The sequence below is a fragment of the Microtus pennsylvanicus genome, chromosome 5, assembly GCF_037038515.1.
Source record: "Microtus pennsylvanicus isolate mMicPen1 chromosome 5, mMicPen1.hap1, whole genome shotgun sequence".
Classification (NCBI taxonomy): domain Eukaryota; kingdom Metazoa; phylum Chordata; class Mammalia; order Rodentia; family Cricetidae; genus Microtus; species Microtus pennsylvanicus.
The window spans coordinates 98,565,655-98,582,184 of NC_134583.1; the positions used below are offsets into that span (position 1 = coordinate 98,565,655).

At 44.5% G+C, this 16,530-nt stretch overlaps 1 protein-coding gene across 1 annotated transcript in view; it reads right to left on the reverse strand.

The window, feature by feature from the left end:
• Positions 1 to 2,288: 2,288 nt before the first annotated feature.
• Positions 2,289 to 16,530, reverse strand: part of Pcsk5 (proprotein convertase subtilisin/kexin type 5) — a 421,783-nt gene continuing 407,541 nt past the window's right edge. Inside the window, exons 35-38 of the mRNA XM_075973653.1 lie at positions 15,982 to 16,199; positions 11,119 to 11,219; positions 8,965 to 9,151; positions 2,289 to 4,878 (exon numbers count right to left, since the gene is read on the reverse strand). Of these exons, the coding sequence (XP_075829768.1) occupies positions 4,496 to 4,878; positions 8,965 to 9,151; positions 11,119 to 11,219; positions 15,982 to 16,199 (889 nt within the window). The 3' untranslated portion in view covers positions 2,289 to 4,495. The remainder of the gene's footprint in view (positions 4,879 to 8,964; positions 9,152 to 11,118; positions 11,220 to 15,981; positions 16,200 to 16,530) is intronic.

Here is a 16,530-nt window from a genome sequence, read left to right on the forward strand (position 1 = left end):
TGGTGACATATAAATTTGGTTCTGTAGCTAGGTAGTACACCAAAGAAGCTTCTTTTTTGTGTAAATTTAAACAGACCATGACTTTCAACCACTATGATTTATTCAAACTGGTGGTGTATAAATTTGGCTCTGTAGCTAAGTAGTACACCAAAGAAGCTTCTTTTTGTGTGTGTGAATTTAAGTAGGCCATGACTCTGAGTGTGTCACAAGTGTGTTTTGAGAACTTTCGTTCTCCAGCTCCAGGTATTCCTAATAGCAGATACTCATCCCCATGGGATGTAACTTCTGACTTCACATTTGGTAAATAGTGAGGGTTTACCTTTATCTTTAATTGTGTGTGTGCTTAGGTTTGTTCATGTGCGTGCAGCTGCTGGGATAGGTGAGAGGCATCAGATCCTCTGGAGCTGGAGGTCAGAGGTGGTTGTGAGCTGCCTGACACGAGTGTACTAACAAAAAAGAAACCAACCAGTTTATGAATGAATGTTGCCTAAAAAAGTGGCTGTGCTGACGACGCTGGAGACTGATGGCCACTTCCTGACCGTGAAGGGTTGTAGTAGTGTGGACTGAGAGGCAAACTTACATCTCGGACTTTGGTCCTTTATCACCCACTCTGCAGCTGACCAAGAGTTCCTTTTGAATATCAGATGAAACCTTTGTATTTTATAGCAGAGAGCTAACTTTCACCAGCTCGCAAACTAACCATGTCACAGATAGCTTCTGAAGCAGTTCCTCCGCTTCGCTGGGACCTCCCCACCCTGTGTCCCCATCGCCACCTTGGGAAAATGCATTTTAGCTTATGCTTGCTCTATGTTCTCTGACTATAAAAGTGCGTATTACCACTTTTCTGGCAGGACACATGGCTCTAGGGAACCTAAGTCCCTATCACTGGGCCATGGTCACTCATATTTGGCTCATGATACAATTATTTCTTATTCCCTTTGGATTAAGAACTAGGTTTTACCTTAACAATGTCTTTAAGTTGTTGTATTGTTTGTTTGCTTTTATTTTTTAAACAGTGTCTCAATCTGTAGTCTATGCAGGAACTTACTATTGTTATCCAGTTTGGCCACTCAAACTCACGGTGATCCTCCTGCCTCAGCCACCTGTGTACTGGAATTAAACTATGCTTGGCCATGAGCCCCCCATCCCCTCGGGAAGTTCTAAACACTGTGTGCTATATTCAGGGAAGGGAACAGTAACGGTCTGAAATAGTACCAAATTTTGAGTACATACAGGCAAGTAAAGAGGATCACCAAATAACATGAAGAAACTACATATACAGAGTGTCTACGCAGAAGGAAGATGAGAAGGTAACCAAAGAAGACGCCTTAGGCTGGGTGACAAGAGGACCCCATTTTAAAGGATTGTCAGGAACTTTTCTTCTGACTCTCTCACACAGAGTGAGCAACACATGCTGAAGGGTATGAGAAACAGCACGGTATTGCAAAAGACTAGAAGCGATTTGGTGCTGTGGGAATATAAATGAGGAAGCTGGGAGCAGGGAGGGACCAGGAAGTCTTAAGACAGGTGAGCACCATGTGCCAAGAAGCTAAACGTGTTTCACAATAGTTAGGAGAAACTGGCAGCCTCCAGGAGACCTTGTGAGTAACTCTGGAAGTGACATGTTTGACTTGCTGAGATCTGGTCTGCACTGTTGGGAAACACTGCAGCCCAAGCTGGCTTCTCTCTGAAGGCGGTCCTCCCGCCTCACCATCCCAAGTGCTGGAATCACCAATGCGAACAGCTGTGCCTAGCTTTAGGCTGCTCTTTTACTACTGCCTGAGTGTGTGCATGTGTGGGTCAGAGACAACTTCCAGGAGGCATTTTCTCCATCCACCCTGGTCAGGCCTGCACAGGAGCTTTTATCCCGAATCATCTCTCCTGGGGTTTCTCTGACTCTGTCTCTGTCTCCCTTTCTCGCTGATCTGATGCTCTATTTCTCTGTTTTCAGTTCCCCGAGTGCTGAAATTATAGCCCACATCAGCATTCTACTTGCAAATGACTTTTGCTAGCCAGAGTGAGAAAAAAAATAGAGATTGAAATTCAGTAATAACAGGGACAAGACTGTAGTAATGGAGCCGAAAGATGGGCTGGACTGATCTGTTCGGGAGGAAATTCATCAATGGTAAAACTTGTTCAGCGTTTGGCGGAGATGGATTAAAATAGACACAACCGGGAATGCCTACTGTTGTGCATCTATTACTTGGTACAGCATAATACTATGTACACAAAATGCCCTGAAACAGTTTGCTAATAAGCAAGTCTCTGTAGAATAATCTGTTCTTGATTTCATTTTGTTTCCAATTAAAATTCCTTTCAGGGAGCCAGAATCTTCTGGACTTTTACCCAGTCTCCTGGTGAATTTTCAGTCTTAACATTTTCAAATTTCTTGGAAGCAGAAAACCGAGAACTGTTTTTCAACCACATATTTATCCATTAAGGCAGTTGTTAGACAGAATTCAAAGGAAGTTTGAGAAGAACGTATCATGAGTACACAGACAGGGACTGGGTAAGCATCCAGTCTTCATCACACACAGGCACAAGGTTCCTTTTCTTGTGGATCATAAAGAGTAACAACACCATTTTTTTTCTTAGTATTTCAAGTCGTCTTATAAGAGTGTACATTATCGCAAACACATATTTTTCTTGGAAAAAATTTAAGGCTACTTGAGAGCAGATCAGTCTGTTTCTACATTCTCAAGGAATATGAATGATACATAAATATAAATGACTTGTTTCTATAGTTGAACTCTGGAATTACACAGCAAGAAATGATGAATTCTTCCACTGATACGATGGTAATCAAATGAATTTGGAAGAGATCATTTTAAATGAACAAAAATTGGGAACTGGATCCTATGTGTATGTGGTACTCACGGAGCCTGAAGAGTCTGAAGCTAGACTTCAGAGTTACCATGTTTTTAAACGGCCATCAAAAGGATGTTACTTCATATGTGACAATGGTCTGAAATTCAGATAGTAAGTGTCCCTAAATAAAGTTTTGCTGGAGCCCAGTTTACTCATTAATATTTTACTGATTCCAAGCATGTTCCCACGGTAGTTTGCACAATAACAATAGAGGTTTTTTTTTCCACTCAAAAACCCTGGGGAGAAACCTGGTTGTTGGGAGAGACTGTTTAGTGGTCTCTGTCCTGAGGGCTTTTCTCTAAAGAAACACAAGCACAGGGATTTCCCATACTTACATCCACATATGTTACTATAGTGTGTGGGATAACTGTCATAGAATAAAATAATAGACCTAGTTTTATTATGTTTAGGATGTTTGTTTTCACACTGCCAGTGGAGCACAGTTATTAAGAATAATGCTTCAAGGTCATTCTTATTTCTTGAATTTTGATCATCTGTCTGTGACTTTGAACTAATAGCTTAGCCTTTTGGAAGCCTCAGATTTCCTATAAAAACAAGGGGTGGATGGCATCATCTGGTAGAGTTGTTAAGTACAAAGTTGGAACCTGGTCCATGGTAAGCGTGCGGTTCTTATTAGACTCTCACCCTCTCACGGTGCACTTTTGGTGTTCCGCACACAGCGTTGCCTGCCACAAGGAGCTCCATGAGGCTCTGCCCACGCCTTTCTGCAGTCAGCTCTCACCCTGGGAATTCTCATCTGCAGAAAGTGCCCACAACTACATAATCTAAGAACACCTTGACCAGAGTGCAAGAAAAGTTTTGGAGACCCAGAAACAAAAAGTCACGGGACTGAAGAGAGCTGGGCAGATGCTTGCAGCTTGCCTGCAGCCAGTGAGCACTGTGTCGGAAAGTTTGTAAATGGTAGACTCTACCCCAGCTTTTCTTAAGGATAGTCCAGGCTTTTTAGATGACTCATTAGTGAAAGCTGTGCACTGATTTAGCAGCTAACATCTTTCAATTTTTTTTAGAGTGGATGAAATGATGGTATTTTGTGCTAAGTTGCCATTACCATGTTCTTTTATTACTTCCTATCAAAAAGATCCTTAGAAAATTACCAGGGTGCGATGCTTGGAAACAATTTCTTTCCTTGTGGACTTGATACTGCCTGCCCTCTACCTAAGTCCTTGTGGACTTGATACTGCCTGCCCTCTACCTAAACTTCCTTTGCCAGTGGTCGGTATGGTTCTGGGCTTCTACAAAGGAGCCAGAGCTCAGTGAGTATGAGCTCTCTCAGCTATGAGGCCACACCAATCCTTTCATTTTATCTGGGTCCTGAGCATTGGCAGGAGAGATGGTCTTTTCGGCTCCCCTGGAGGTACTGTGAAAGAAATTACAAGCCCCCATTTTCCTGATCTTTACAAATTTTCTTCTTAAACACAATCAAAAAGAAAGAGACCTCCCACCCAACCCAAGAACTCTCTGTTACTCCGTCTCCCCACTAGACTCCAGCAGCTATGTTTACTCAGGTTGGAAACAAAGTTAGGACAAAGCACAAACACTCGAACCTCAGTCAACATGACGGTATCTCCCAGCAGGGCTGAAAGCCGTGGGGACCACTAGGCTTTGATTACTGGTAGGAATAGCTCTCATCGTCATACTCCAACTCATCATCTTCTTCCTCGTCCAGCAGCCCGTACTTGAACTTCCGGTAGACAGTGCCATCTTGGCCCATGTAGACGATGTCATCCTCATCATCTTCATCATAGTCCCTGTCCCTGTACTCAATCACCTGGTCCTCCTCAATATAGCTGCGTCTGTAGGAGGAGTACGACACGGTGGGTTCCACCAACTTTTCGTAGCGCCCCTTTGCCACAGGTTGGCTTCGAGACTTCCGCCACACAAGCACAGCGGTCCCCAACAGCAGCAGCAGCATAACACCCGAGGCCACCAGCAAAGCCATCTTGGCGCGCTCCAAGGGTGCAGCCTCGCTGGCTGGAAGGATGCACTTTTCTGATGGGAGGCCGCCCCAGAGGCAGCAGCGAGGGAGAAAAGAAGAAACAGAAGTGGGAAAATCAGATTCAGAAGTAAACAACTGCCCCTCCATTTTTTTTTTACGCCTAAAATGGTCGAATCATTGTTTTTTTTTTTTTTTTCGTTTTCTTAGGAGTCACACCACTCTACAAAAACGTGTGTTCCCCACGAGAGTCCCAGTCCATATCTAATAAAACCAGCTGATGCTCTGGTAACTTTAAGATCCAAAAGGAATTCTAGATTTCTATTTCTCATGGACCAATCTCTGAGGGTCCAACCTTCTCAGTGATTTTTTTCATTTCTGAGAAGTGTGTGTGTATGTGTGTTTTCTGCTTTAGCTACTGCTAAACCATAACTCTGATTCCTAAGATGGAGACGCCATCCTAACCATTCTTTAGACTGGTCCCACATGACTGTCCTACCTTCGACCAGTGAAGCATACTTTATAAACCCCACTGACTCTTAGTCATGTGTGACCTTGGAAATTAGGCCAACTTGTTTGTCATAAACAAGAACTGGCTTGTGTAATAAGCGGACATTCCAACCCATTAACCTCAACTCCAGGTGGAATTCTGGAGGCAAATTCTCTGACTGTATGTTTGGTTTCCTTGGATACCCATGGCACTCCCTGAGCAAGAAAAGGAATACTTTATCATCTTAGAATCCTGACTGCCATTTTAAATGGCAAGGGATTCATAGCATAATTGGAATTCTTGGATTCTGGAGCCCTTCCCTTTCTTCTTTATAAGCGGCTGTTTCAAGGCTTCCCTGAGGATGTCAAAGAACCAAAACAGTGTATGGCATAACTTCAGCCTTGGCTGATTTTTCTTGTTTTATATTCATTCATTCGGGCAGTACAACTTGAGCTGCTTATCTAATCTTATTACCTTTTCTTTTTAATCTACCATACAGTAAGGCAAAGAAAGTATGAAACAGCTAGAGGAATAGGTATCTATCGGTTGGATGTGCAAATTTTTACACACAATAGATGCTTCCTCCTCCCCGCCTTACTCCCTTTTCAAGTTCGTCTGTCCCTCCACAAGGACCTTGCAAGGACTCCTGTGACTGAGTGGCCCCTGTGAGACACATACGCACGCAATACACACATATGCACACACATATCACACACATGCATGCATGTACACATATATGCACACACACTCTTTTATTTTGTTGGTGTTTAATTTCTATTTTATTCTAACAGAATTTTGCCCATCAAGCAAAAATGTTTGCTCTAAATAATAGTATTATTGTTATTGTATTGGGTTAGCACAGACTTTTCCCCTGCAGGAAGTATAAACACACTGAAGGGACAGAGAAGTGATCTGTCTGTGACTCGCAGCTCCTGGGGAAATACAAACACACTAAAGGGACAGAGAAGTGATCTGCTGTGGCTCGCAGCTCCTGAGGCAGGAGAATCTACAATGGACCTTTGGAGGTTGTTTTCTTTTCAGGGTGCCAAATGCACTCACATCTTACTATTCTTAGTCTTCGGGTGCTGGGTCAGGGCTAGCCTCTACCATTTGGTTTCTCTACCATTTGCTCTCTCTCTTCAGGGGGAAGCTGTCTCAGAAATAAAGATATAAGTAAGCTCGGCTCTCTGGGCTTGTTATTTCTCTCCACACACATACTATGGTAACTTTCCGCCATGGAGTTGTATCCTTAGTCCAAGAGGATTTGTACTTCTTTTGGTAGGGTTGCCCCAGATAACTCTTTAAGAGCCTCTTAGCAACCAGGAAATCTATTGAGTTGTTTCTTGGAACTGACATTTCAGAAACTACACCCAAGAGGTTCTTGTTTTTCTGGTTTCATTTAAAAACATTGATGTAATGAGGGCTGAGGCTCTCAGCTGAGGGCCCAGCATCAGATCCTGAGGGGCATGGAGATGAGGATCTGGGGACACCAGCTGCTCTTGGTGGGCAACTGAGGAAGGAAATGGTTAATTCTTGGAACGGTGATACCTGGAAACTAAGTAAAAGGCTAAAACAGAACGGAATAGGACACGAGGCTGGTATTGGTTATGGGTCTCAGGTTTTCTTTACTTATGAACGCACAGGACAAAACAACATACACTGGTTTGGGTAGGCATGACACCTCTGAATCCCAAGGAAATGGTCTATTTCTGGAGGAGAGAATTAGTTTTAAGAATGTGGTTTTCACTTAGAAGGGATCACTCCGTTCAGAATCTTTAACTTTTTTTTTTAAAAGATGTATTCATTTTTATTTTTATGTGCATGAGTGGCTTTGCATTGGTGGTTCAGTGGTAAAACTCTTGCCTGGTGCTTGAATGCATGAGTGTTTTGCCAGCATGCATATATGTGCACTCCATGTGTGACTGTTGCCTTGGTAGACCAGAAGAGGGCACTGGATCTCCTGAAGCTAGAGTCGCACACATTGTAAGCAGTCATATGGCAGCTCTTAACCCCTGAACCATCTCCAGACCCTAGGATCTTTGTAAGTTTTAATATACACAATGGGGTTGAAAGTTGGAGGACAATTAAAGGCTTGGAATTGGTCAAGCTGTTTCATCTATTCTTAGTTTTCAGTGATAGTCCATTTCTAAAATGCTCTAACAAAATGGCTCAGATTGATTTTTCAGTGTTATCAAGATAAGCAATTCCTTTCCCCTTTCCCTCAGGAACAAAGATAAAAAGGAGCAAACTGCATTTATAAAGGTCAGATCTAGACTTAGTCAAGCTGGGGACAGCAAAGATGTAAAAAGAATGTGGGCTTTGGGGCTTTGTTCAAATCCCAGATGAGCATCTGGGGTGTGCATGTGTGTGTGCTTGCATGTTTGTGATTTTTTTAAAGATGAAGTCCAGTCTCAGAAAGCTGAGGAAGCCCCCTATGACCTCAGACTGCATGTTTTGCTGAGAGTGGCCCCCAACTCTGGTCTTCCTCTCTGTCCGAAGCACTCAGGTTCATGTACACAGCACCAAGCCTGGCTCTAGATGACCTGCCCTCATACCATTGCTGTGGACGTGTGCATGTTAATCCAACCCTTGGGCCTCTGTCTTTTTGTTGATAATACAGTGTCTGTTTGATTATAATTTTGAGCCTGAAATATTTCCTCCAAAGTCTTGGGGCTTGGCTACTAGATGATGAACTTCTGGGGAGTGACAGGTCCTAAGGGGTTGATCTATTTAATGTGGATTCTGTTGATGGATACGTAATATGATGGACATTATTTGGAGGTTGGGGACCTTGGTGTTGGGTTTTAGGTAGATATGGGTTCCTGGGGGCATGATGTAGAATATTATTTTAAGGTCTGCTTGTTTATATTGCATTTGTTTAACTCCGTGAAGCTGTGTTACTGTGCCTGTCTATAGCCCGATGGTCTAATAAAGAGCAGAACAGTCAATAGTGAGGATAGATGGAGGCGGGCAGGCAGAGAGAATAAATGGGAGGAAAAAAATCTGGGAGGAGAGGAAGAAGGAACAAGGAATGGAGGACACTGAGGCCAGCTGTGGAATAAGAGTAAAGTAAGATATACAGAAATAAGAAAAGAAAAAAAAAACCCAGAGGCAAAAGGTAGTCAGGTTAATTTAAAGTTAAGAAAAGTTGGCAAGATACAAGTTAAGCTAAGGCTGGGCATTTATAAGTAATAATAAGCCCTTATGTATTTATTTGGGAACTGGATGGAGGGCCCCTCGAAAAGGTAAAAGAACAAAAGAGCCCAAAAGAGTAAAGACCAAAGAGTAAGATACCAACAACAACAGGGGCATACCCTGGAAAGACATATTTTCTCAACAGTCTCTGCTTCCTCACTGTCATGAGGTGAGCTGTGATGCTCTGCCACATGCTGTCGACTGTGATGCTGAGGCTTACCGTTGCCTAGAAACAACAGAGCCAAGTGATCTCCGAAACCACGAGCCAGCATAAACCCTCCTTTTAATAGCTTTCATTGGATATTTGTTGCAGTGAGGAACAAACCGAACTTGTGAACCAGGAGGTTTCAAGAACAGTAGGCACCCACCAGGCACTTCATGTACTAGCCATACTCCTCTCACTCCGCTCCCATGAGGACACCCCATTTCTCTGTGTGCTGTGTCCCCTAGCCCTCACCTGTGGTACTCTGGCAGTCACAGCAGTCCTGGGAGCCGAGGGGGTGGGAAGCGTTGCAGCAGCGGAGGCAGCGGCTGTCGTCCATGTTCAGCAGCAGGCCGGTTGAGCACACAGTGCAGTTCTTGGCTCCGGGTCCCTTGCACTCTATGCAGCTCTCATGGCATTTTTTGCAGCTAAAGTTTTCTCCCTGGTAAGAACAGCGAAGAGAATGTTTTTGAGAGCAGAGGTGGTAAGCAGGAACTGGAGTTCTCCGTGGCTAGTCCCTCTTGTCTCTGTGAATAGGGAAGAATGTGAATGTGTGTGTAAGGGGGAATGGCTGCTAAAAAAACTATCTATTTTTATGTGCAATGGTGTTTTGTCTGCATGTGTGTCTATGTGAGGGTGTCGGATACTCTGGAACTGGAGTTATAGACAGTTGTGAGCTGTCATGTGGGTGCTGGGAATCGAACCTGGGTTCTCTGGAAGAGCAGTCCTACCTCAAAGACAGCAAAAGTCAAGGACAAGTTGTGTCTGACCTTTGCCATACCCCTTGGCAGACTATACATTCCCACACTACTCCACATTGCAAAAGTGATATTCCAGACATGAGTCAGTTCCTAATTCCTTCTCAAAATCTAGCTCTGTTAAAGCTGAAGTCATCATCCTCCCTTGGCATTGTCAGGAGCACAGGAGAATGGCAGCGGTCCCTTTTGATGTTCTCCAAATTGATGCAGTTCCCAGCCTCCCGCATTCTGTTATCAACACATAGATGATACATACATTTCTATCCTTTTTACTTTTGTGTGCTATGTACAGTTCTGTTCCTCTTGTTGTTATGTAACCCGGGCTGACTTCAAACTCATGATCTCCCGCTTTGGCCCTCAGTCTCCTGAATGTTGGGATTAAACTTCTGATTTTTATCAAATTAGTGCTATGGTTTTCTGTGGCTTTTACTTTTTTATATTAGTTACTTATTCACCTTCTGTGGTTCCTGGATTCTTGTGGTTCCTAGACTTAGAATATAATTAGTGGTTATAACGAAGATAATTAAAACTCACTGGAAAAGAGTTCAAAGTCCTTGGCAACAACTCTTTCCTTGTCTGGTGCTAGAAATATGAATTAGAGAAAGACACTTGACCTTAAAAATTATTATTATTTTGTGTGTGCGTGCATGCACGAGCGTGCGTGTGTGTATGTAGGTGCATATATAACCAGGCGTGCATGTGGAGGCCCAAGGACAACTCTGAGGAGCTGCTTCTCTCCCTGCACCACGGGATCTGAGGACTGCATTCAAGTTGCACACGCAGCAAGCACTTTTACCTACTACGCCATCTCACCGGCCCAGAAGATCCCTTCCTATTGTTTATCTGTAACTTCAGTTACATGGAAGATGTGGGGAAACAGAAAGTTGGGTGCTCAGTGGTGGAGCAAGTGTCAGGCACCCCTGAAAAGAAATATATAAAAAGAAAAGAAAAAGAAATGAAAATTGCTTTTCTTGAAGTATCTTGATGCATTTTGGCTGCTGATTGTTTTCAGCTGTTATTGTCAAATCTTCAGAGCTCCCTTCTCCCTCTCTTCCTTTCTAGCCATGTGGTAGTTAGTGAACTGTTTGATTTCTCTGAGCCTGCCTCTGTGAACTGAAGTATGCTATCAGAATTCAAAGCGAGTATATACATATATATGTATGTATGTATATGCTGATTTGTTTTGATTTCACCATTGATGTATTTTCTTATGGTCGCAAATTTAGAAACACAATCAAGAAGAGAAGTCAGGAAATCTGTGGCTCCCGGAAAGGGTCCTTACCCTGGCCTCATTGTAAGATAGGGAGGAAAGCAAAGAGGGGGCCAGCGAGCTTCCTCCTGTGTTCCCAAGACTGCTTAGGAAGCAGGGAGACTTTGATGTAACAGGGGACTGAGCTTCCTGTGGTCACCCAGAACCACACCGGGGCCCAAGCCACGTTAGATCCTTGCAGTTCCTATGAAGTTCAAGTGGAAGCTGTAAGTTGGTAGCTTGACTACTTTATGAACGAATGAGGTGGTACAGTGTTAAACCTAGGCTGTGGTGAGTGTAGGAATTTAGATGGTTTCACTTCTCAGAATGACATGTAGGAATTGAGCTCCATAAGGGTGGGGTGGAGGTGAGGGTGCATACACCAACCCAAGGGTTCAGTACCTCTCCATCTCTGTATTCCCCTACAGGACAGTCCGAGGCACACATTCCTCCCAGAAGGTGGTAGCTCCATACACAGGACAAGCAATTCCATACCCCCTTTCCTGAAAGAGAGGGGGGGGGGGAAGAATCATATTATGAGATAGATTTCAGATTCTAACCTCTGTCTTGATGTCAGAACACTTGAGAGTAAGGAAAATGTCAAGTTAATTGAAGCAGACAGGTGACTGAAGATATAATAAGTGTCTACAAGGCAAAGTGAGTCTTTTCCACGAGACTCTGTCTGGACACGGAGAATTTGAGGGCAGTTGTGTGTCACAGCAAAAGATCTTTCGAAAATGAGAAGTCTTGTGGGATGCTTCTGAAACCCGAGGGGCCGGGTGTCGCCTGTGGTAGACCCCTGCCCAGCATACTCAAGGAGAGCCCTGGGATCCATCTGCAGCACCAGGAAGGAATGATTATGAAGTCTTTATTCCTCCTCCTATCACATCAAATGTGGTTTCCTTGAGGATCCCGAACTCCCTTTGCTAGATAGTTTGAAATATGGATTATTATGTCCACAGCTCCCTGCTGTGCGGCAGGCTGCCATTCCTCCCCCTGTGTCTGACCTGTGGACTGTGCCCTTCCCCATCTGGCTGAAGTCCAGATGGCAGGATTCAGCGGTGTGTGTCAGCCTTGGTGGAAATCAGTGACTTCATTCCGTGTCCTGCTTTGCTGCACATCCAGGCATGCGGGATCTTTCACAGAGGGTTAATTTCCAGAGTGTTTGTTTTTGTTTTCTTGTTTTGTTTTCCAAGGTTAAGAGCCTGTGCCTATTACTATTTCTAAGGAGCTTCGAGGCTGGAAAGACAGACCTTTTGACATGTCCTTAAAATTCAGAATGACGTACCATCTGCTTTTCCTCACCCTGACCTCCCCTATTTTCACCCCCCTCAAGTCAGCCTGACAAATCCCACTCCTGCTGGGTGGCCCTGTGGTGCTTCTGTGAGAGAGGCTGTGCAGGAAAGAGGCAGCATAGGAAAGGGCAGGGCTTACAACTGTATGAGGATAAAGTAGAAGGGAAGTGTGTTAAGGGACAAAGGAACTCTGGTGGTGGCCGCAGCCACACCCAGTGGTTTAGATTAGGGAAGTGTGTGAAGCATCCCCTCCCTGACTCCCAGAGCTTCAGAATGTTATTCATCTCTCCCCTCCTCTCCCTTCCTTTCCGCTCCCCTCCCTTCCCTTCCCACCCTTCTTCCTTTTCACTGAGTAGCCCAAGCTGACTTCAAACTTTCATAATCCTCCTGTCTCAGTCTTCTAAGTGCTGGATTTACAGGTGTGCACCGCCACGCTCATCAGAAAGTTTTCTTTCTAACAACCAAAATTACTGGACAATCAAAGGTGGATGGTCTCACTGCGGATTTAGACTGCCCAATTTTTCTAGATTTTTCCCCTCTATATCTTAATTTCTTAGTATGACAGTTAAGGCCTCAGAAAAATTTACACCTTTTTTCCTATTCATTTTATAGCCTAAGGTGGGGATGCCAAAATTTAATGATCTGTGTGTTACAAAACCAGAGTGAGTGCAAGAGTCACCGTCTAGCAAAGGAGGTGTGTATAGCATGTAGAGATAGGTCAGTAGAGGATGCTGAACGCCGAGGCCAGAAGGAAATGAGAGCTGTGTGAGTTCCAGGGCCCACACCTTAAGCAGGAAGACAGAGGAGAACAGATCATATGGGCTTTCTCCAGATCTGCCCAGTCCTGCCAGTCACCCATGAATCCTGCTTTGGGGATCCTGTGTTGCTATCAGAACTTGGACAGGGAATGCTCAAAGCTGTTAATCCTTAATTTAGAAGGAAATCTCCAGGCCAGTGGAGAAATAAAGATTTCTTACACTGTCCTGTGACATCATAAATGATATCTCCAGTCCACACACAAATGTTCTGCTATGGCTGGTGCTCGGCTCTGGTGCGCCTAGGTTAAGAGACATTAACTTACCGGATGATGGTTGCCTAGTCTTAATTAGAAGCTAAGTACCTGCTACTGGCCCGCTGAGCAGCACTAATGGGTAGAAACTGGTGCTCTCTGACTTAGCAAATGACAATACAGTCATATGCCGACATCTCATTTTTATCACACTTGTGTGTGGATGTGACTGGGTGTTTTAAGTTATTGCTTCTTTGACTTCTCTGCTATGATGATGAACTGCAACCTGGGATTGTGAGCTAGAACCAGCTCTTGTTGTTTGTTATTGTTGTTGTTGTTTTGGTCTTTTTTTAAAAATCATAATAACAGTTTCCAAAAAACAAAACTAAGAATGAAAATTACACCAAGCAAACCAACCTGGCTTCCAGGGACCTGGTCTGCTTTGTTCATAATTGTATGGACATTGGCTGGGCCACCGAGCTGGATGATATTTGCTAAGTAAATAAATAGATGAATGGATACACAGACTTGTAAGAGAACCCCGGATGGGAGGCTGGGAAAGGCCTTAGAGAAAACATACCCAGGGTAACGGAGCAGAACGCAGACCTGGCAGAGCAGGCTGAAGGAGGTTTTTGGAGAGAGACTGAGATTGGCTCAGATTTGCAGTAAGTCACTGTGCTTGGATTGGAAGATGGAGGAAGAGGTAGTGAGGGATGAGGGCGAAAGTGAGGGCAGGCCATGGGGAAGAGCCTCATATGCAGATATCAAATGGTAGACTGAAAATCAGCATAGGGCTATATCCACTGTGTAAGATCAATCAGACAGCTTGGAGGATCGGATGGCCATGACGTGGCTCACACTGGGGACGAGAAGACCACTTAGCCGACTGGTCCTAATTGGTAATTTAAGCAACAGACTATGAGAGTCCAAAACCAAGACAGTGACACTAATGACTTAGAGAGAGGAGCTGACATTGGGAGCTGTTTAAGATGCCACAGGACCCAGAGACACACAGGGAGACGGAGAAAAGGTTAATGCCGGTTATTGTGTCAGGCAACAGAGGGCATACTGGAGCCTTTCATCAAGAGAAGAAACGGGAAAATGTGGTCTGAGGATGGAGTGAGGTTTGGGGTGCCTGATGGATATCTCATGGGAGATACTCAGCAAGAAACCTGATGCTCGGAGGAATAGAGTCATGAAAACCACTTGGGAAGAAGTAGATGCAAATGGATCAAGACACTGATGGTAATGGCCCGATATGGTGGCAATCGCTTATAATTCCGGCTCTAGGGAGGCTAAGGTAGGAGGGTTGTGAGGTTAAGTCTGCCTCATCTACACACACACACATACACACACACACACACACATGCTCACGCACACACACGCATGCTCACACATGCACACTGAAAGAAAACCAAAGATGTGCACGAACACACAGAACCCCTAGACTCGGTTCTTGGCTCTAGAATATGTGGGATAAGAGTTAAGACTGAAGTTAAGGGGATTTGAATAGGGAAAGATTTTTATAACCATTTTATTTTAAAGACTAGTTATTTAGGCTATCCTCAAGGTCTCTGTGATATCTAGTATCTGGTTCTTGGTCACCCAAGAAGAGTCTCATAGAGAGGGCCTTAAGTTAAATCAGACATTGGCTGGCTACTCCCACAAGTTCTGGGCCACATTGCCTTAACATATCTTGCAGGTGGGACGGATTGTAGATCAAAGGTTTTGTGACTGGGTTGGTGTTTACATTTCTCTTTTGGTAGCTTGCAAGTACTTACCTACACTAAAGACGCTAGGACACAGGAGTAAATGTTCTATGTAAGCACCAGATAGCTTCTCCATGGTCAATGAATTATGAGGGTGTTATCCTAAGCAATGGGACCCACCTATCATTTTGTGGTTAGCAACACATTGTCTTGGCAACAGTCTGGGTCATTTGAGGATTCTGGGCAAGTAATGAGGATAGTAAGAATCCAGAAGGACATCCAATATGAGGGATACTTAGGAAAGGTCTCTGGAATGAGCAGACATCAGAAAAATAACACTGGAGCTTGGGAAAGCTTGAGGAAGAAGTCTTTTTTTTTTTTGAGATAGGGTTTCTACATAGCCTTGGAGCCTGTCCTGTAACTCACTCTGTAGACCAGGTTATCCTCAAACTCACAGAGATCTGCCTACCTCTGCCTCCTGAGTGCTAGGATTAAAGGCGTGCACCGCCATCACTCAGCGAGGCAGATGTCTTAAGTTTTTAAACAGATAAACATAACATGTTTTCTTAGACAGGTGTTTTCAGTGGTGTTACAGTTTGAATATGAAATGTCTGCACTGGCAGACTCCTGTCCTGGGGGGAAGATAGACTCTGGAGAGGCAATTAGATCTTGACTTCGTCAGTGGATGGATCTTGTGATGGAGTCACAATTTAATGGCTTTCTTGGGAGATGGTGCAAAGTAGGGTCAGTGGGAGGAAGCAGGGCACGTGGGCTTGCCCTAGAAGTGTGCCTGCTTCCCTTACCCTTCCTCGTCTCCACTTTCATCTGCTAGAAGCTGACCTTCTCTGCGTCCAGCATGATCCTGCTGCCAAGATGTTCTGCCTCGTCACAGGCCCTCAGCGACAGAGAAAGCTCACTGCAGACCAAAGCCTCCGCAGCCAGAACAAGCCCTTCTCCCCTTTGACTATTTTTCTCAGGGATTTTTCACAGTGATGGGGTCATACTGGTGGAGAAGGAAGTCAGGAGCAGAAATAGAGCAGGGGTCCCTGTGTCAGCCTTGACAGACAGGAAACCTAAAAGGCAGCAAAGATGTTGTAGAAACTGAGATTGGAGAGAGTGTGCCAATGCTGGAGAGGCTGGAGGAAAAGTTTGGGAAATGGCGCCAACACGGTAAGAGGCAGAGAGGGGCCACACAGGAAGGAAACCCTCTTAAATTTCCATTTTTATATGCAAAACACAGGCATATGCTCACCGTTACATTTGTCACACGTTGGGTGGCACCTCTCACAGGTCTGCGCCTGTTGGTCTGCGTAGTAGTGCTCTGGGCAGGTGCGGTGACACTGTCCCTTGGAGCGCAGGAGAAAGAAATGTGCATCGCAAGCCTGGCAGTCTGTGGGCCGCGGGCCCCGGCATGCCTTGCAGCTCTTGTCACACTTCTCACAACGACCACTGGTGCTTTCTCCATAATATCTGAAACCAAGAGAGGAGCAGAGATATACACAGATTCCTCAGTGTCTCAGGGGATTGGCAGGTGGACACTAAAACCCATGTGTGCACAATTTCTGTGTATAAAATGTCACAGTCATAGTGTCTGCACATTAACTCTGCCTTTAGCCATGTCTAAATGGCTCTCTCAGTGCGGTAAACATGCTATGGGAATAGTTGGTATGCTACGTTGGCTCAGAAATAATGACAAGAAAAAGCATGTGTTCAGTAAGAGATACATTTTTTTTAAAAAATATTTCCAGTCCCTAATCAAGTATGGATGCTGAGGATGTGGAGGGCTGAATGGACTCTGCTT